The sequence below is a fragment of the Scardinius erythrophthalmus genome (genome assembly GCF_964197995.2).
Source record: "Scardinius erythrophthalmus genome assembly, chromosome: 17".
Lineage (NCBI taxonomy): Eukaryota > Metazoa > Chordata > Actinopteri > Cypriniformes > Leuciscidae > Scardinius > Scardinius erythrophthalmus.
This window is the reverse complement of record NC_138237.1, coordinates 12,537,182-12,557,335: the sequence shown is the minus strand read 5'-3', so window position 1 is coordinate 12,557,335 and position 20,154 is coordinate 12,537,182. Positions and strand designations below refer to the sequence as shown.

General features: G+C 41.3%; 1 protein-coding gene across 8 annotated transcripts in view; it reads right to left on the bottom strand.

Moving 5' to 3' along the window:
- sptan1 (spectrin alpha, non-erythrocytic 1) overlaps positions 1–20,154 on the bottom strand; it is a 30,978-nt gene that overhangs the window by 1,887 nt on the left and 8,937 nt on the right. For 4 of the 8 annotated variants that reach the window (XM_081391220.1, XM_081391218.1, XM_081391217.1 and 1 more), the window contains 50 exons: positions 19,044–19,283; positions 18,366–18,491; positions 17,788–17,928; positions 17,396–17,676; positions 17,136–17,280; positions 16,791–16,945; positions 16,540–16,675; positions 16,212–16,313; positions 15,965–16,102; positions 15,738–15,848; positions 15,558–15,635; positions 15,269–15,424; positions 14,950–15,154; positions 14,584–14,765; positions 14,199–14,442; positions 13,952–14,074; positions 13,578–13,795; positions 13,212–13,304; positions 12,957–13,091; positions 12,711–12,859; positions 11,386–11,584; positions 11,165–11,269; positions 10,347–10,379; positions 10,184–10,219; positions 9,883–9,930; positions 9,121–9,212; positions 8,889–9,033; positions 8,616–8,797; positions 8,393–8,492; positions 8,045–8,242; positions 7,800–7,946; positions 7,586–7,689; positions 7,325–7,487; positions 7,065–7,079; positions 5,394–5,525; positions 5,165–5,302; positions 4,964–5,068; positions 4,663–4,871; positions 4,442–4,562; positions 4,199–4,320; positions 3,956–4,088; positions 3,733–3,831; positions 3,465–3,624; positions 3,258–3,334; positions 2,928–3,137; positions 2,539–2,835; positions 2,221–2,333; positions 1,733–1,750; positions 1,334–1,396; positions 299–353 (listed from right to left, as the gene is read on the bottom strand). In XM_081391220.1, the coding sequence (XP_081247346.1) occupies positions 299–353; positions 1,334–1,396; positions 1,733–1,750; positions 2,221–2,333; positions 2,539–2,835; positions 2,928–3,137; positions 3,258–3,334; positions 3,465–3,624; positions 3,733–3,831; positions 3,956–4,088; positions 4,199–4,320; positions 4,442–4,562; positions 4,663–4,871; positions 4,964–5,068; positions 5,165–5,302; positions 5,394–5,525; positions 7,065–7,079; positions 7,325–7,487; positions 7,586–7,689; positions 7,800–7,946; positions 8,045–8,242; positions 8,393–8,492; positions 8,616–8,797; positions 8,889–9,033; positions 9,121–9,212; positions 9,883–9,930; positions 10,184–10,219; positions 10,347–10,379; positions 11,165–11,269; positions 11,386–11,584; positions 12,711–12,859; positions 12,957–13,091; positions 13,212–13,304; positions 13,578–13,795; positions 13,952–14,074; positions 14,199–14,442; positions 14,584–14,765; positions 14,950–15,154; positions 15,269–15,424; positions 15,558–15,635; positions 15,738–15,848; positions 15,965–16,102; positions 16,212–16,313; positions 16,540–16,675; positions 16,791–16,945; positions 17,136–17,280; positions 17,396–17,676; positions 17,788–17,928; positions 18,366–18,491; positions 19,044–19,280 (6,774 nt within the window). In that variant the 5' untranslated portion in view covers positions 19,281–19,283. The remainder of the gene's footprint in view (positions 1–298; positions 354–1,333; positions 1,397–1,732; positions 1,751–2,220; positions 2,334–2,538; positions 2,836–2,927; positions 3,138–3,257; positions 3,335–3,464; positions 3,625–3,732; positions 3,832–3,955; positions 4,089–4,198; positions 4,321–4,441; positions 4,563–4,662; positions 4,872–4,963; positions 5,069–5,164; positions 5,303–5,393; positions 5,526–7,064; positions 7,080–7,324; positions 7,488–7,585; positions 7,690–7,799; positions 7,947–8,044; positions 8,243–8,392; positions 8,493–8,615; positions 8,798–8,888; positions 9,034–9,120; positions 9,213–9,882; positions 9,931–10,183; positions 10,220–10,346; positions 10,380–11,164; positions 11,270–11,385; positions 11,585–12,710; positions 12,860–12,956; positions 13,092–13,211; positions 13,305–13,577; positions 13,796–13,951; positions 14,075–14,198; positions 14,443–14,583; positions 14,766–14,949; positions 15,155–15,268; positions 15,425–15,557; positions 15,636–15,737; positions 15,849–15,964; positions 16,103–16,211; positions 16,314–16,539; positions 16,676–16,790; positions 16,946–17,135; positions 17,281–17,395; positions 17,677–17,787; positions 17,929–18,365; positions 18,492–19,043; positions 19,284–20,154) is intronic. The other 4 variants (XM_081391224.1, XM_081391222.1, XM_081391219.1 and 1 more) reach the window with 3 other exon arrangements.

Sequence of the window (20,154 nt, the reverse complement as noted above, 5' to 3'; positions counted from 1 at the left end):
TTTTAAGATTTTATCAATTTGCATGACCATGACCAGGCCTGGAGTTTACAATATTGTACATGAAACACTTGAGCACTAACAAAAGAATGGATTCACTATAACATATTAGTTTTTACTCTATCATCGATCTAATAAATGCAGCCTTGGTGAGCACGAAACGCTGAAAAAAATCTCACTGACCAAAACCATTTGAATTGTAGTGTACTACTGATAAACTACAGCATGATTTAAAACACTAATACTGATTCATTTAGTGTTATTGAAAATTAAATTGCCCATTCACTGGTCCCAAACTCACCTTGGTGGCCTCTAGCTGCGACTCTAGAGTTCCGGATTCTTCCACCATGCAGGACCTGCCCACAAACCAAAGCAATGAAACCAACAGAAGAGGTCCGAGAACACATGACACATCCACCCAGAAACATCTCACTCACTCCACATGCCAGTCTACACCTTAGAAGAGTGGCTCTCACTACACTAGGTCAGTTATAAGGTCAACTATCATTAAACATAGATATGTAATTTCCAGAGAGTTAAAAAGGTGTACTTTTATGACTATGAGTTATACTATATTGTTAAAATGGGTTTGCACAACCTCTGTCATTACTTCTAGAGCTGTAACCTACATCTTCCTGTATGACAATATGACTTACCAATTGTTTTGTAGTAGATACAGAGTACAAACTATAAGCCACCCCAGAATGCAACTACAATAACCAAAGTCATGCTAACAAAGCCAACTTATATCCATGGTAATCCAGACCATGCTTGATTAGGGCTGTTGTCAACAGGGTTAGAAACTGCTATATTTGTACCACTGCTTAGCTTTAGTTTAAAGTACAGATCTTGCAAAATGTGCAAAATCAAAGATTCAGAGTTCCTTGACTAGCCATATTATAAGAGTCCAAAAATGTTAATGCACAGCTGTTCAAATTCAGACCAGGATATTGAAAAAGTCTAATCATGGAAATCACATTGCAGTTTCCACCCTGAATCTGGTGCATGAACATTTCCCCAAAATGAAGAAAAAAACTTAAATAACAAACATGGGGGAAAAAAAGAAGAGTAAAAAAAAGGTTAAAGAATGAGATGAAGTGTTCACACTCCTCAACACTGGTGCCGAATGTAGCCAGGCTTGTTGGATTAAGAAGCTGGAAGGGATCATCTCAAAAAAAGCCTCACATCGCAGTGAATGTTAGTAAAAGGGATTGAACACACACACAGAGCCTTTACAGTGGGGATCAGACTCAAGTGCATGAGGAGAAGAAAAACCCAAAAAGTGTGTGGGGTGAGGGGTAAGAGGCCAATCAGAGGAGGAAAAAAGGGAGAAGACCTTCCAGAAAGATCATCATCGACTTCATACTGATAGACACGGATTACCCTCCGATAGGCTATGCTATTCAGAGATGGGGGAGGTGGAAGATGAAGAGGGAATGGAAAAAGAGTGTGAAAAAACAGAAAGGAATACATCTGGAAATATATTTTCAAAACATACTGTAAAATATGCAAAATATATGTAAAGTGAGATTCTTCTCGATGGCACCCTGTATTAGTTCTAACCAATCATCGGCCTATTCTGCCCTGAAACTCCCAAAATTGTCCACCAAATGTGTGCTTCTATCATGACAGTCCCTAGACATCCATTTGCTGACAAGTAAATCCCATTAAACAATTCATTCACACTCACACACACACATACTACAGTAAAATAGAAAAAAATTGTGATATTCACCCATCCAGAAGGTATGTCCTGATTAGAGAAATGATTCCAAGCATCAGGGTAGCAGCGAGTAGGTCGAAGGAATGGGGAAAGAGACAAATAAGGGAGGGAGAGAGAAAGGAACAATTGAGCCGTGACATTAATGCCACTACTCAATACGCACATGAAAGCACATGTGACCAGCGCAAAGCACTGTTGTTGCACATCGAGCCCAGGTGGGTTTAAATTGTGTGACCATGTGAAGAGTTTCACCCAAACAGACAACATGGCAAAGCAGGCAATGACTTCAGACTATAAAAACAAGTGGACGAAACGAATGAAAATGGCCGTCTACGACAGTTACATGGAGATCAGGAAAGCTTGATTAAATGCAAACAGATGTGTGTGATGTCATGCAGTGGAGTCAAATGTGTTGCATCTGTGCGTTTAATCCTCGAGCATAACTCAACTATAATGAAAGAGAACAGAACACTTAAGTAGTGCATGATGGTCCCCTGTACCTGGTCTCCTGCAGCCATTGGTGGAAAGCATTGGCATGTTGGGCAAACTCTTGTCTGAGTTTATCATTCTCTTCCTGTCTCCTCTGCTCCTTCTGTAGCTCCAACTCTCGCTCCTATAGAGACAAATTAAGTCAGTTATAAAATGTCCATTTCAACCTTTAATAATAGATTTAGAAAATCGAATTATTGCACGGTTACAAATGTGATCTTGTTTATTGAACTGTTGTATAAAATCAATAAGTATATATTCCGTTATATTTGGACACAATATTGTCAGTATTGCCAGTATTGAATTATGCTTCAGGATCCCAATATCACCTTGATGATCTTCTGAAGGTTCCTCCAGGTCTCCTCTAGAGCATCCATGGTAAACCAAGTGTATGGGTTGGATACCACTTGGTAACTCTTGATCTGGCGATCAAGTTCAGCCAGTTGACTGAAGTCAGCCTCTGCGGAGCTGAGAGAGGAACGGAAGGCATCATGGGCGTCCCGCAGGGCCCTGATTTCCTCCAGAGAGTTGCACCGTACGGGGTCTGTCAGATCTTCCTCAGCGTTCTCAAACCAGCTGTTGAAGGCTGAGGCCTTCTTGGCAAAGGTGAGGAAAAGATCCTCGACCTGGATTGAGTGGCGAACATAAGAACAAGAGTTACAGACATACAAAACAGAATTTAGTTTCCTCACTTAAGGCAAAATTCCATTCTTCACACCTTTCTGAAGTGCTCCTGGGCTTCCAAAAGCTTCTTCTTGCGTGCGGCTGAGTTGGACAGCAGCTGGTTCCAGCGCTTCATCAGGGTGGCATGACGAGCCTCGATGGCCTTGGACTGCACGTGTTTGGCTGCCAACAGCTGGTCTTTCAGGGCTGTGATGTTGGTGATGCCCTCCTGCTGGAAAGCCTGAAGCCCTGCATCAAAGGTTTCCTATGGGTAGAAGAAAGACAATCAGATTTAACAGTAAAGCTTGAAAGGATTTGATGTGCTGAATGTAGAATATGGTTTACGAATGTGTTGTAGACATGTTTGTCATATGCAATGTCACACCTGTTTGGTGAGCAGAGTCTGCACGGAGGAGAGATCACGACCATAGTCATCAGTCTTCAGGCTGTTTTCCTTCTCACCTGATCAAGCCAAAGACACAAATGGTTTACAGATTACAAGGGTGAAAAGAGAAAACAACAGTTTATTTCTTGCCAATCCTTCTTTTAAATGAAAGTTTCTTCTCATTTGCATGAAATATCGTTAACTCACCAATCCAGGACTCCACCACATCAGCCTTCCAGTTGAACTGCAGGAAGGCAGAGTTCTCATCCAGCTTGGCCTTCCTCTGAGCTGCGGCTCTCTCAAGCTCTGACACCTTCCCACGCAGGGCCTTAATTTTAGCCATGATGTTCTCCACATTGTGGTTCTCCTGCAAAAAAGAAACAACATGACAATGATATTGCTATCAGCTCACATTAAACAAAGGGTCAAAGGGCCAAATTTACAGTATATGGACTTTCTAATAGTTTAACTATACCTTTTTGATAAGTTCATCTCCATTGGAACACACATCATTCACTCGGTCCCTGTGCACGGTAAAATCGGTTTCAAATGCTTCATGTTTCTTCAGCAAGCCCTGAAAATGAAGAGCCAAGTTTTGACAAAAAAGAAATAAAAAACAGCAATATGAAGGTGTGTCCAAGACCAAGCTATTTTATTTTTCATTAAGCTCATCTGATGAATACTATAGTTTGTCACACCTGCACAGCTGCCAGCGTATCACCGTAATCCTCACTTCCAACCAGGTTCAGTTTCTCATTAATCCAGGCTTCCTCTTCTTCCACATTCGCCACAAACTGCTGGTATTCCAGCGACTCCTCAAGCCTCTGCCCGCTAAAAAATGGCAAACCAAACAATTTTCAAATTCCTGTCCAAGGCAATATACACTGCCGTTCAAATGTTTGGGGGTTGAAAAAAAGTAAAATAGCGAAAACCGTTCTCACCGAGCAGCAGCCAGATCTTTCAGTTCCTTCCAGTGCTCCACAAACTGGGCCAGCCTCTGCTGGATCTCCTCCTGTCCTATGGTGTTGTCGTCAGACAGCTTCTTCCCAGTCTCCAACACAGACTGCAAGGACAAATTTTTTTTAGCATTCAGAATTATGATTCACTTGACTCTAATACGCTCCAGTCAAGACTTTTTCATTTCTATAAATCGATATGCAACAATGTTGCAGGTGTCTCCTCACCTGAATGGCCGGCTCGTGTGCTCCCAGCTCAGCCTCCAGCCTCTTGTGCTTCTTCCTCAGATTCTGTACTCCTGTCAAATCACGTCCGTAGTCCTCCGAGCTCACCAACAACTTCTTTTCCCTAATGGAACAGAATGAATTAGATCTAGTATACAGCCTTAAAAGAAAAAAAGGTTAGTGTGTGATCAATTTTAGACCACTCAGAATGATGTAAACCATACTTGATCCAAGATTCCTCATCGTCCAGATCCCTGAAGAACTGGTGCAGACGATGCGACTCGTTCAGCTTGGCACGGCGCCCGGCAGCCATGCTCTTGATTTTAACGAAGCGTCCGTTAACGGCATCACGCTTGTCCTTGACCTGGGAAGTGTCAAAGGCATTGCTGGCCATCAGGCTGTCAGCCTGGCCATTAAGATCCTTCAGACGATCCTATAAGAGCACAAAGACACCAAAGAGCCATCAGAATGTGCTAACTGAAAATAAAATCATGAGCATGTCTGGAGTTATAGTCAGTGAGCTACCTCATGAGCAGAGATGTCAGCCTCCAAAAGCTGGTGCTTTTTAAGCAGATTGTTGACTGAGGCCAGATCTTTCCCATAATCCTCAGAGGCAAGAAGAGCCTCAACCTAGGAGCAGAGGAAGAACGTCAGAATTTATGGAATTATTCTAGTTAGAAATTGTACCAAGAACTATCCTAAGTAGCTATTAAGTCACATAAATACCTCAGACAGCCAGAAGTCAAAGTCCTTGATGCCAGTGTTGAAGTTCTGCTGCTTGTTTGCCTCCTTTAGTTTCTGACTCTTCTCAGCAGATTTGTTGACGAGGAACTGCCACTGCTCATCCAGAGCGTTAAGACGAGCCTGAGAGCAAATATGAGCGCGACCACAGCAAAATGAGCACAGACCATAACGCAGCAGCTGCCTATTTCTGAAACACTTCTGAAACTTTTACCTTGACAGCATCCTCACTTCCAGCACAGGCACCTCTCTGGATGAGAGCATTGCCCGTGTCTATCACCCCGCGGATGCGATCAGCATTAGCGTGCAACTCAGCCTCAAAAGCCTGGTGCTTCTGGTGTTTGCTCTGAAAGTGGCAAGAAAGCGAAATACAGCGAAACTGAGCCACACAGTGAAGTCGTGCAAGGGTGCAGGTGTAAAAAAGCAATAGCTAGTTTTGTATCTACCTCTGTAGATGTGTACAGGAAACTGATATAAACATGTGTGTAAAAACTCAATATCCATGAAAGCAGTGCATATTCAACGCTACTGTAACATACATGTGTGCTTTTTATGTGTATGCCTTTGTTTAGACTGTCTGTGAAAAGGCATGTCTTATCTGTAAATCACAAAAGTGCACACCTTTCAAAATAAAAATGAAAATGTGTACATTACACAAAAAAAAAACAGAATGTGAAGTGACTGTGAATTTACAAACCACCAAACAAGGACCAAACACGTAACGTGGAACTCGTTCTATAAACATGACATTCAAAGCCTGATGAAACATTCAATAAAATGAAGTGGACGCCATCCAGCACATAATAAACTCTGTGGAGAAATCTAGGAGTTGGGGTGTTTTGTCTAAGATCATTCCACATTTTATATTACCCAGAGAGATGGAGAGAAGGAACAAAGCACTTCCAAACGGCTCATCTAAAGCATTTGCTGAGACACTCAAAATAAGCCGGGCTGCTGATACCATAACTGCATATGGATTCTGGCCGTAGCACACATGTAACTGATTCTGTTATTTTAACACAGTATTCCACAAAAAGCAAAGCAAAATTAATTGTTTGAAAGCACTTCTCCAGCATCTCTCTGAATTGATACATTATTGTTGCTATGTTTGGAATAGCACCATAGCATACTACTATTGCAGCATGCATATTAGACGTTTTTTTATGCATGTAATATTTGAAAGACTAACTACAATTTTCAAAATGTGCAGTACAATTACAGCACAATGTGTAGGATACTGTGGATAATGCACTCAACTAGACCTTTCATGTGATAAAAAAAATGTTCAAATAAGAAAAATTGTTATTTTAATATTTTATTGTAAAATAAAATAATGAATATTCATGTAGTACTTGTATTTTATAGTATACCTGTAAAATTAAAATACTAATAGTATGTATGGCTGTCTTCAATTCTTCATTTTCAAATATTAAACCATCAAAATGAACAGAGCTGCACTTCACTGTAAAACACACAGCTTATATGTTTCCTTAATTCAAATCACATAATGAAAAGTATGAAGTATTCTACTATGCTATTCCAAACACAGCCAAATATTTATTGACATACTTTTGTCAAAGTTTGCTTTTAGATCCACAACTCAATGAGAAGCACAGGTTTTCTGTGAGGAACGAATTTAAATCAAAACATCCCAACTTCAGTGACACAACATGAAAATGGAGGCCACACCCAGCAATTAAAAATGAAAGGCTGCAACAATGGGTCACGGGAAGGAACAATGACAAACAGCTGATGATGCTAAACAAAGCAAGACATTTAATAGACATACGGAACTCAAATACACATTTACAGACAAAACAATAAGACAATAGACAAGTGGAGAGACCCTACTGGGGTTAGTTAGCTTTGGCACTACTGCACTTACCAGCAGCTTGGACAGCTAGAAACAGACAGTGGGAACACAGACAGAAGTTCAGTTTAATTTCCTATATAATAAAACACTTGGGGTTGGTTGAAGCGGGGATAACAATAGAAATGCATTTTAATTTGCACTTGAATTTATTATGGTATTAATAGATTTACAAGGTTAGATTTAAGCGGGATACTGATATTTAGAAGTTTAGCATGTCTGAAAAAAGGTTGGCACGATCTGTTCTGAGACTGATGCCTGAAGTGTGACGTTACCTGGATGTTAGTGGGGTCCTTGTAAGACTCGTCGGTGGCGGTCTGTAGTTTCTCACTGATCCACGCTTCAATCTCATCTACGTCTCTGCTAAACTGCTGCAGAGTCTGCGACTCACCCAGCTTAGAGCGTTTCTCAATCATCTGAGCCTTGAGACGGCGCCACCTGGAGGTCAGAATTAAATAAAATCACACGAAACCCACAAATATTTACATGGTATGGATTCACTCAGTCTGAGCAGTATAAAAAAGAGGGAGCCGGACCTGTCCAAGACTTCATTGCGGCGATTGAAGATTTCAGGCTTAGCGTAGTGGTCAGCACTAATGAGCTGGTCAGCAAAAGACTGCAGTGCTGCAATCTTCTCTTCCTGCAAGGACAGACAAATCGAAATGATTAGCACAGAAAAAAAAATCCACGTTTAAAATCAAATAATGTTGAGATTGACTGCATTGTTATATCGCAATGACGCTTGCTGACCTGCACATTTATAGCCTTGTCAAAGTCTTCGTGTTTCTTGATGAGGGCCTCCACACTGTCCAGGGAGTCTCCCTTGTCATCGCTGGCCAAGAAGGCCTCGCGAGCTGCCATCCAGTTCTCAGCCTGCTCGCAGTCACGGTTGAATAGCTGCAGAAGACAAAAAAGAAACACATAATGTTATTTGACACTAACATTTCCTAATGTCAATGTTTTGTGTGTTAAAAGTAAACATGATCCCTGCTGACCTGCAGTTCCAGACACTGGTCCAGCATCATCCTGCGCTGAACCCAGGCCTTCTCCAGGTCAGCACGCTCCCGGTCAAGAGCCTCCAGCTTCTGTTGGATCTCAGGGCTGGCGTAGTGGCCACGGGCAAGAAGCTGCTGTCCAAATTGCTCAAAGGCCTGGAAGGTGCCTGCACGAGCATCGATCTCAGTACGGTGTTCCTAGAGAATGGGAACATGTGAGTGTTTACAAAAAATTTGTTTCCTTTGCAAAACTGTGTTTAGTCCATGAACAACTAAATCGTATTATTAAAAGCAAAACAGTAATGTGACAAAATACAGATCACAGATGTTTTTGGCAGCATTCAGTACCTGATGTCTCTCCAACAAGGCTTCAGCTCCAGTGACGTCTTTGGCCAGCTCGTCAGAAGACACAAGGCCTCTGATGCCATTGATCCAGGACATGAGATCCCTGTGAGAAAGAAGCACAGATTTGTTTAGAGACTTCTATACTACTGCTTTTATACCATCTAGTTCATCTAAGTTGTTCCTTTTGCAAAACGTATTTTCATCTCTTTTTATTACTCCTTCTCACCTGAAGTCACTGAGGAAGCGCTGCAGGTCGTGAGAGTTGCCCAGTTTTTCTTTGCGTTGGTCAGCACGACCCACCAGGCTGCTCCAGGCTGTGTTCAGCTCGGTGCACTTCTCCTGGATGTCATCCACAGCCTCAGGATGAGACTGAATCAGACGCTCTGCAGTCTCACCCAGGGAGTTCACCTGCCACAGGGAGAAGAGGATATTTAGCTGATGTTTTAGGCAAGGAATGAACCAAGAAAACTCAAACTAAGATAATGAAGATGAATTTTACCTTGTCTCCTAGAGCGGCCAGGTCTCTCTCAAAGCCTTCGTGCTTCCGCTGCAGAGCCTGCACGCTGGCGAGGTCATGGCCATAGTTATCGGTGTTCAGGGCTTGGTTCTTCTCTTCAATCCATTCCTTGGTCTCATCTGCATCCCTGTGAATCACACACTAGCTGAATTCCTCTGCATTTCATGTGGCTCGTATCGTACAAGTATAACAGTATAAAGTGCCATATATGTACCTGTGGAACCTCTGCACTTCATGAGCACTACCCAGCATGTTGCTTCTGTCTTCAGCCAGCTGCTGCAGGGCCCTCCAGCGGTTGTTCAGCTCCTACACACCAACATAAAACCATTAGCAGCCAATCAGAGCTTACGTTATTGGTCTACATAAGACAATGATGTGATCCTTGACCGCAGGCAACAGATTAATCTTGAATGATATAAAACGACTGTTGAGAAACAAAAACGTTTTGGCAATGCATATTTAGAAATATGTTTAACAGCCAATCCACTATCCAAAGCACTACATAAATGCTTCTAAATCCTTTGTGTCATACTTTGCTCTTCATTTCAGCAGCAAAAGCAACAGTATGGATGAGTGGAACAAACAAAAAGGTTACAACATTTAAGCACATAGGATGAGTGATAACAGTCAGCAAATATGGGAACTGGGGTGGATGCATCTGCCACAAACTGAAAAAAAAGAAGCGTTAATGCATTCTAGAACAGCTGTTATACCTCCACCAAAAAACAGATGGTGTCAAGACATAAAGGAGTTATTTCAAGTGGGCAACATGTACTCATGAAAGGAAAAGGGGGGTGGGGGGATGCAACTGCACAGTTGATGGTTCAGTAATGAGACAAAGGGAATAAGAGACAATGGTAAAAGTACAAGACCACCACAATGAGGTAGTCCTCCAGGTACACAGGCCACAAAGCAGATTTAGTGGAATGGGTTGTGGGACGATTTAAAGATTGCAACGAAGAACCTAGGATCTTACCTTAATAGTATTAAAGTTGGCCGTTGTTTGAACAGCCAAGCGAACAGACTATATTGAGTTGAAAAATTTGCAAAAGAACAGATAAGAAACACACCAATCAAGAGAGTATCACCATGTGAATTAAAAGAACCAGACTGTTCTTTTCTTTCTGTAACCACAGTCAACAAACAACACCGTGGTTAACATACAGGTCAAACAAGACCCTGCATCAAAACTACACATGCATCAATCTCAAAGACCAAAGACTGGATGATATAATAGATTATGTCTAAAGCATTTGAAATCCAACATGCTATATTACCTTCCATGGAGATGCACTTTTAGAGTCAGCTTCATCCTGTGAAATAAAATAGGAATACAGTCAGTTCAACCAACAAAAACATCACATGATATTCTTGTGTTTGTTTCATGCAGACACTCCAACTGTTGTAGAGACGATATGAATGATATAAAATAATAATGACCTTGCCAGGAGCTGAGCCCAGCATCTCTAGTTGCTGATGGTAGGATGAAGGGATGGTGTGAGGAGGGAATGGAGGGTTGGAAGGAGAAAGGGGGAAAAATAGACAAGGTCACCACATCTATGATGCTCATAAATTCAGGCATACAAATAAGCATACTACTCTGATGTATGTATACTCCCACATTTCGATGTAAATGATGATGAGCGGAATGACTAATTTAGAAAAGATGATTCACACTACCATTCAAAAGTATGAAAAAGTTTTATTTTTTAATACTTTTATTCTGTAAGGATGCGTTAAATTGAGTTAAAATTACTTGATAGACATTTATAATGTAACAAAAGATTTGTATTTTAAATAAATGCTGTTCTCTTAAACATTCTATATTGATCAAAGAATCCTGAAAAAAAAAATATATATAATAATAATATAATAAATAATATAAGCGCAAATGTTTCCAACACTGATAATAATAAATGTTTCTTGAGCACCTAATCAGCATATAGAATGATTTCTGAAGGATCATGTGACACTTATGACTGTGATGATGCTGAAAATACAACTTTGATAATCAGGAATAAATGACATTTTAAAACATATTAAAATAGAAAACAGCTATTTTAAATTGTAACAATATTCCACAATATTACTGTTTTTACTATATTTTTGTTTAAATAAATGCAGATTCTATGAGAATAAGAGACTTCTTTCAAAAACATAAAAAAAAAAATCTTACTAATCCCAAACTTTTGAACAGTAGTGTATGTATGTGTATGTATAATCAAATTCACTGTGTGTATAAAGTGTTTTCCTCTCACCTGGGCCTGCACAACCGGAGCTTCTTCCGCCATCAGTCCTTCAGACTCCAGCTCAGATGCCACCTTATTTATGTCCCTCAGCCGAGACTCATTTGCTTTCAGATCCTAGTAAACAATAAAACAAAAAAAGACAAAACAAAGAGTTTAGAATTAGGAAATATGTACAAGCCAATGCTAGTGTCCAATGATAAATGCGTCACAGATGTGTAAGAGAAACATACCTTCTGGAAGTCATCAAACTTCTTCTGCAGCACTTCCACTTGCTCCAGGTCAGAGCCGACCTCCTCATTAGTAAGCGCTGACTCCTTCTCATTGATCCACTGCTGCAGTTCGTTCGCCTCACGGAAAAGCATGAACTTCTTGCAGCTCTTCTCCAGCATGTCCTTCCTCTTCTCTCCCAAGTCTTGCAGTGTACCATACCTGAAGAGAGGGATAAAGAGAGAAGTCAGAACCTTAAATGCAACTCCCACCTCAACACAGGGACTGAAGCATCTCCCTCTAGGAGAGGAAATGAGAGGTGGAAGCACAGACAGGGGTTCAACTACTGACAAGAAATCTGCATAGTCAGCCACTGAAAATGCAGAGTGAATTCTAGACACCAATTCTACGAATGGAAAAAGCTCAGAAGAGATGTGAACTTCTATCCCTTTATGAAATAGAAGAGTTGAGAAGGAATGAGAATGATCTGGACAGAGGGATATATAATAGGAAGGATAGAATGTTAGAGGACCTAAAGTGACAGAAATGCCATATGGATGAGAGGAATGATTGATCAAAGGCTTCTTTGATCAAAGGAATGACATAGGTTAGGCCTACTCACAGTTCCTCCACCTGCTTCATGCGCATAGAAACGCTGCACACCTCCTTGGTGACCACAGTCCTGCCACAGGGCAGGGCAAGCAGACACATGCAAGCATTTAAATGAAGAAAGAAAGAAAATAAAGGAAAAAGAGGAGTAACGAGGGGTCAGAAACATTATTGAGGGTTAGTTTTTAACAGATGCCATTTTTGAGCTACAGGAAGAATAAAGATGTTAAGATCTTAAGAGGCTTTGTGTTAAAGAGAAATGATTTTGTTGGAATGTAAGATGTGAGGTAGAAAAGCAAGTACACATACATGTTCACATTTCACACTTTCAGTCGATAAAAATTGTTTAGCAGATTAATTAGTTGAATGAAACTGCATGTTGCAATTGTACTGTTTTCCAGTTTAATATATTTAAAATGTAATTTATTCCTGTGATGGCAAAGCTGAATTTTCAGCAGCCTTTAATTCAATCTTCAGTGTCACATGATCCTTTAGAAAATATTATAATATGATAATTTGCTGCTCAAGAAACATTTCTTCTTGTAAATGCTGAAAACTATTTTTTCTTTCAGGATTCTTTCATGAATACATGAATTCATCCTGATGAATAAGTTCTTTACTGTGACTTTTGATCAATTTAATGCATCCTTGCTGAATAAAATAATTAAATAGTTTTGATAAAAAATTTTATGTGATGATTTTAATTTGATAAGAAAACTGAAAGCAGAATGACTCTTACTGGTTGTCAATCTGATCCTGTCGCAGAGCGATGCTGCCCTGTTCATCTAGCAGATTCTCGCGAGAGGAAGATTGAGTCGGGTCCAACTTCTTCACGTACGCCGCGGGAACAAAGCCCTGCCTGTCGTTCACTTCCACTTTCCACCAGTCCTGAGGACAAGATAAATATATTACTTGAATGAGTTCAAACTGTCATTTAGATCCAAACTGTCATGCTAAGTAACATGTAGCATGCCCTATTAATCACCTTGTTGGTGCTGTTGAGCAGAGTGAGGATGTCGCCCTTCTTCATGGTGACCTCACGTGGACTCTTCTCCTGGTAGTCATACAGAGCAAGAACCAGCTCCTTACCGGTCTCATCATCAGTGGGGGCCACTTGTTGCTGTTGATGAAATCCATGAAAAAGGACCACATTTTAATTGACATGAAATGAACAAAGGTGCACATGTAGTCTATGTTATTTCCTTTCGGTCAATGTAGTAGTGTTGTTATGTGGTCTTACTCTGCAGCCCTGAGCTTGTTCTTTTAAGGCCTGGATGCTGCTGCCATATGCACTCAGATCAGACATCAGTGCCTCATGCTTCTTCAGCAGAGCCTGTAAATGATAACAATGAGATTTCAGTGTCCATCCATTTTTAACATAAAACTGCAATATGAGACATTACAAAGCAAATACATTTTAGCTCTGTCAATTAAACATCTTGTGAATGAGAAATGCTATATGAAACGAACACCAGAACAGTAAATGAATTACTCTTTCCCCTTACTTTGCAAGTTTTGCTCAAATATGAGGTTTAATAATAATTTCAGGCCTCTAAACCCAAAAGAGGTCTATTCTAGATAAATTCCAGTCCCCCTTCTTGTTTACCTCTGCAGAGTCCTCGTCTTTGCCATAGTCAGTGCTTCCTACAATGGGCTCCTTCTCTCTCATCCAGGACTCGGCCTCGTTGGCATCAGCGAAGTACTGCTGAGCCTGAAGGGAGTCCTCCAGATCCTGTCTACGCTGGGTCGCTTTTCCCTTTAGTCCGTCCCAGCGGTTGTGCAGCTCTTGGAGCTTAGCTTTCACATCCTCCCCTGCAAAGTGACCTGAAACGGTGGGAAAAAAAGCTTTTTAAGTTTCATAAATACTTCACATTTATTGTTTCTACAATGACTAAAGGTGTTTAATTCTGAAACAAAGCCTAATACAAAGTCAATGTCTTAGAAATAAATACCCTCAATAATAATAATAAAAAGATATACCCTCATCAACCATGGCCTCCCCCTTCTGAGAAACAGCCTTGATTCTGGGCTCATGACCAGAGATTTCTGCCTGCAGAGCCTGGTGTTTCTTCAGAAGGTTCTGGACTCCAATAAGGTCTTTTCCTGAGAGGGTACAAGAAGATCATTGTTATATGAATGTCAACAGTTTATAGTTATTTTAGATAGTCTGTAGAATGCCAACTTCTTTTGACTAAGACCTCATTTCATGAAATTTAATTACACTGACCCCTGTTGGTGGAGGAAGCAATAGGTTCCTTCTCTCGGATCCAGGTCTCCTCATCTTCTACATCCCTGAAAAGTTGCTGAAGGCGCAGAGAGTCTGAAAGCTTCTGTTTACGGGCGGCCATGGGCTCCTTTAGGGCCTCGTATCGTGCCACCAGAGCCTCTTGTTTCTTGCGGATGTTATCAGCATCAAAATGGCCGGCCTCCTGGAACTGCCTGGCCTGGATGGTAATGCCATCAATACGGTCCTGTCAAGAGGAGAGAAACAAGCTTTCAATTCAGATGAAAGAAGTTGAGATGTTTAGTAAAACTGCCAATAGTACAGAATCATACATGAAAGTCTACATATCGTATATCAGTTAATTTCAGAATCATTCAGACATTGTTACCTGGTGGGCAGCCACATCAGCCTCTAGCAGAGCATGTTTCTTCTGAAGGTTCTGGACGCTGGTCAGGTCTTTTCCAAAGTCATCGGAGGCCAGGTGTCCCTCCACCTCATACAGCCACAGCTCGATGTCCTCCACATTACGATTGAACTGCTGCTGCTGGTTTGCTTCACGCAACTTAATCCCTACAAGGGTAAAGGATGTGCTATCATTAAAAAATAATATTTTTACTTGTGTTACATGTTCGCCACAGTTTTGAACTAGAGCCAAAAAAGGTTATGGTTTCAAAACACACTGGTAGAACTAAATGAACATTGGTTGTTACATTAATTGTCAGTCAGATAGTCTCTTCCAGCAATTCTCTCTCACCTTTGAGCTCAGTTGCCTCTAGAAGTTTCTTCCACTGAGAGCTGACCTCATCCATTCGGGTGGACACCTCACTGGAGGCATAGTGTTTCCTATCAACCAGCTCCTGGCCTGATTTCTGCAGCGCATCAATGCGGCTCTGATTAGCAGAAAGCTCTGCCTCGAAGGCCTGGTGCTTCTGTACCTTCCCCTGCAGGTTGGATGGGTCCTAAAAAAAGAAGGAACAGAGATGGGGAGGAAAAGAGGATGAGAGAAAGAAAGAAATATAGACAACTGAATCCAAATGTTCAAAACAACTTGTAGTAGTTCTAAGACAACATACCTTGTAGGCCTCGTCAGTGGCGGTCTTCATCTTCTCATTTATCCAGCTCTTGAGCTCATCAGAGTCCCGGAAGAACTGCTGCAGATGGAAAGAGTCTTCCAGGGCGGCACGGCGAAACTGAGCACGCTCATGAAGAGCGTTGCGTCTGCTCAGCAGCTGATGTAGAAGAAAAGGCGTTTAAATTACAGTATTACCAATGATTCAGCACTTCTGTCAGCAATAATTGAGAGGAGGAAAGTGCTTGCGAGCGTGAAATGAAGGACATTTCAGGGTGCTAATCTCCACTTACTGCATCTCTGCGGGTGGCCACATCCTCCTTGGCATAGTGATTGTTCTGGATCAGTTTGGTGGCAAATTCATCCAGGGCCTGTACATTTCAATACAGAATTAAAAGAATTAAAAACTGTAAGATTTGTAAAATAAATTGTACTAGGCCTTGAATTGTACATAAGACTGTGTGATTTCTTACGGTGATTTTTTCTTCCTGGGCACTGAGGGATTTCTCAAAGTCTTCGTGTTTCTTCAGAAGAGCTTCAACGCTGTCCAGAGAGTCACCTAAGTCTTCATTCAGCAGGAAAGCCTTGAGGAAGACAGATTGAGACCTTTAAAATCTTTAAAACTACATTTTTGTTCCACGTTTGAGAGAAAGTGTGATCTTCACAATATTAGATGAATGATTTCTACACAAATTCGTACCTCTTGCTTGCTCATCCAGTTGTCAACCTGCTCGGTGTCCCTGTAAAAGAGCTGCAGGTCCATGCACTGCTCATACTGCTGCCTGCGTAGCTCCCACAGCTCCAGAAGTGACACTTTTTCTTCAGAGAGTATGCCCAGCTACACCGACGAACACAAAACGGGAGTCATTCAGGTGCTACTCACTTTAGATTTTCAATAATGAGTTTGCAAATAGTCTACAAAAACACAGATCTGTGGTCAGACACACCTTTTCCTTGACTTCCTCAGAAGCATAATGCCCAGTGTTCAGCAGAGCTTGCCCAGCCTCATCAGTAGATTTGAAACTGTCCTCATGAGCATCAATCTCGCCCTGATAAAACATTATGGACACAATCAGTCTTTCAATGCCAAGCATCCTTGGTAGAACAACACTGTAAGAGCAATTACAATAGCAATACTTAATTAGCAAATCACACTCAAATAGGTTTGTTTCTATAAAAAAAAAACATTTATAGAAAGAAAGGCTGTAGATCCAATATTCAATCCAAACATAATTTTCCCATGTTGCTCTACTGGTTTAGATGTAAGGATAATACCTTATGCTCCTGGTGGCGGTCGAGCAGGGCCTCAGCTCCAGCCACATCGTTGGCCAGCTCGTCTGCGTTGATCAAAGCCTTCATCTCGGTCACCCAGCTGGTCAGATCACGGAAATCTGCAGTGAAGCGCTGTAGCCTAAAAAAATAAATAAAAAAATCATAAGATCACAAGCTAGAACTGTGTGAGCTGAGCTTAACATTAAAATCTCAATTTGAAGTGATCAAAAGCAAAAAGGTGTGTATTAACCCACCTGTAGGAGTCATTGAGGCGAGCGTGTCGCTCAGCCGCCAGGGTACGGATTTGCTCCCAGTTGGTAATGAGTTCGTCTCTTTTCAGGTGGATCTGAGTGGCGTTCTGGGGGTGTGTCTGCTGCAGACGGTCTGCCTCACCACCAAGAGTGTTTACCTGAAGACAGGAGAGCATGTCTACATCATACACAAAGAATGATTGCACATTGCTTAAATATGGGCGTATAACAGAGAGTGCATTAAACTGAATGTACATAAAAAAACAATGAGAGAATAAATGTATAAATTTGATTTGGCCTGTTTTGTGAAATAGAAAAAAAAAAGTTTGTGGATAGGCTGAGACTGACCTTGTCCTCCAAGGCTGCCAAGTCTCTTTCCAGCCCTTCGTGTTTCCGGAGCAGGGCTTGAACGCTGGCGAGGTCACGACCAAAATCATCAGACGCCATCAGCTGCTCCTTCTCCTTAATCCAGCTGATTGTCTCATCCACATCCCTGTAGGCCAGAATAAAACATTTGGACTTCATGTGGACCTCCCTATTCTCTCTATTCTCAGAGAAATAGAAAGATTATTAAAACTTTATAGTTATCGTCATTGGTGTGAACTTACCGATTGAAACGCTGCACCTCAGCAGCTCCAAACAGTTTGCCCTGCCTCTGCTGAGCCAAGCCCTTCAGCCTCTGCCAGGCAGCGTTCACCTCCTCCTGCTTCTTCAAGATGAGCTCAGCCTCTGGGTGGTTCTCCTGGGTTAGCTTACCAGCTGCCTGGTTCACCTCGTTCACACGCTCCTCGTGGGCAGCCAGGTCTGTCTGGAACTCCTCAAACTTCTTCTGTAGAACTTCCACATGCTCCAGGTCCTGCCCAAGTTCCTCTGAGGTGGCAATCGCTTCCTGCAAGAAAGTTTTGTCAGTGTGTCTTCAAATATCTTGGGTGAAATTATTTTTCACAATTGACCAAACACGCCTATAGCACAATATATGACGCCTACTATTGTTTCTCACCTTGTCACTGATCCAGTCCAGAGCATCCTCGCACTCACGGAGATACTGCACCAATTTCTGGGCCTGCAGGAGACGCACTCCCTTCTCTTTAGTCTTCTGCAGCAGGAGGTCCCACAGACGGTGAAGCTCCTCTAGACGGGTCTGAGTTTAAAGAGGGGACAAAGACAGAGTTAGAATCAAAACAAAATGCTCACCTTGTCACACATATTTTTTCTAGGACAGCTCAGATGAAGTCTAGAAATGTTGTTTTCTGAAATAGAAAGTCAGCTTGGACTGTAATAGAAAGACTGAGTAAGGAAGTTGAGGTACACTGAAAAAAAAAACACTGCACGCAGTTCTTTCAAGGGACATGCACTGTTAAAAGAAGCAGAAGAAATTGAAATTAAACATGTTTCACCGCACTCAAGCACCTACTTGAATGAAAGCGCCATAATTGACACTTTTAACTATTGGTCGCTGAGAGGTCCGGTAAGGCGTAAAAGACTGATCCATATAGGATGATGTTAAAAAACTACAAATTACACTTTTCATCTTTATGGAAATGTAGCATGTGGTATAAAAAAGAAAGAGTCTCTTACTCGGATGGTTTCAGATGCAAAGTGGCTCTCAGATATCATGAGGTTGCCGGTGTCGTCCAGTTTGATAATGGCCCCAGCGTTAGCCTGCACCTCTGCCTCAAAGGCTTGATGTTTCTGGAGCTTTCCCTAAGAGATGGGAAAAAAGAAAGCTCTGTTAGACGAAAATAATGGTAAAGTCGACGCATGCTATGCAGCTCTTAAACTTCCCATTTTTAAACAATGTATTTTGTGAAGATGCATTTCTTTCGCGAGCTTCGCAACTCTATAAGGCCTAATTTCAACCAACTCCATAATCATCTGCATATGTCACAATATATACTTTTGATAAAAGTCATTGTATGCATGTGTTCAATATGTATTCAAGATATTATAATCTGATGACTCTACACATAAATTTACTGTTGATTACAGCAGACACCCAGTCAAGGAATTTACAGCTTAAGGGAGGAGTCACTTCAGGAACAGGAATGTGTGATAACACATTTTAGTACTTTATTTTTTACTTGTTTCCCTGAGTGATTTACAAGTTGTATATATATATATTATATATATATATATATATATATATATATATATATATATATATATATATATATATATAGTATATATATATATGAACAACTTGTAAACTTGAGTAGAAGAGTCACTTTGGAAACTTCTAAATTGCTTTTATCTCACCTGTAGGTTACTGGGGTCCTTGTAGTTCTCATCAGAGGCAATCTGTAGCTTCTCTTGGATCCATTTCTCAAGCTCATCTGCATCTCGACGGAAGAACTGGAACCGGTAAGAGTCCTCGAGTTTCTGTCTTCGGACAGTAGACAGCTCCTTGAAGCGACGGTACCGGTCCAGAACCTGCTGTCGGCGCTCCTGGATGTCGTCGGCCGACTCTAGAACTTTGACTCCACTGACATCCATTTTCTAAAAGAGGGCAAAGACTTTGTTAATAAATTAATCTCCAAATGTCCATGCCAAATGCCCTTCCACATGAATTTGGGCATAGTAAGCAAAAAATCAGTGTGGCTATCTGATCAGAAAAGAACAAGAGTACAGAAAAAGAGTTCTCTAACAGGAAACAATGGGAATAACGTCCTGGTAATAGCAATAAAAGGACCAATTAAAAAATATTTCACGATAAAATTACAATGTTTTCATTAAACTACAGTAGTCAACATTTGAAGTGGATCAAAACCTTTCATCAAAGTTATAGGATCTTGTCTTAGGACAACTTTGATGAACTTTTTTTGATCCATTTCAAATGTTGACTACAGTATATTACATTTATGCAAATTAATTTAAAAAAATGACAACACTAAGTCTGTATGAAACAAACACTCACTCGAGGGAGGCACCAAAAACCAAGCGGATATTTTATGAGTTAAAAGACACAACTCTCCCCAGCAATGGCCAACAGCTGAGCACATGGGGGGCCAGGCGGACATTCCTCACGCTTCTGAGCAAACCAGCACAAAGAGAGTGCTGCCATCAGCCCCCCACTGACTCTGAACACAACCCCCACCAATCCAAAGCCCAATCCAACTGCATCTGTCCCATACTGTCAGTAGGGTGGGGGCGGTGTGATTTCAGCTGCATTTGAGGGTGGAGGGGATGTTAGTGTCCAGAATGACTGAACCAAAGATGGGTCCCACCCAGGTTACAGCAAATGTCTCTGTAGCTCTTTTTCTACCAATAGCATGAAGCTGGATGATCTAGAACCGTTCCAAATGTTTCCACAGCAGATCTCAACAGCATAATCTCAACAGCATCTCATTCTGATGTGAAACAAAACTAG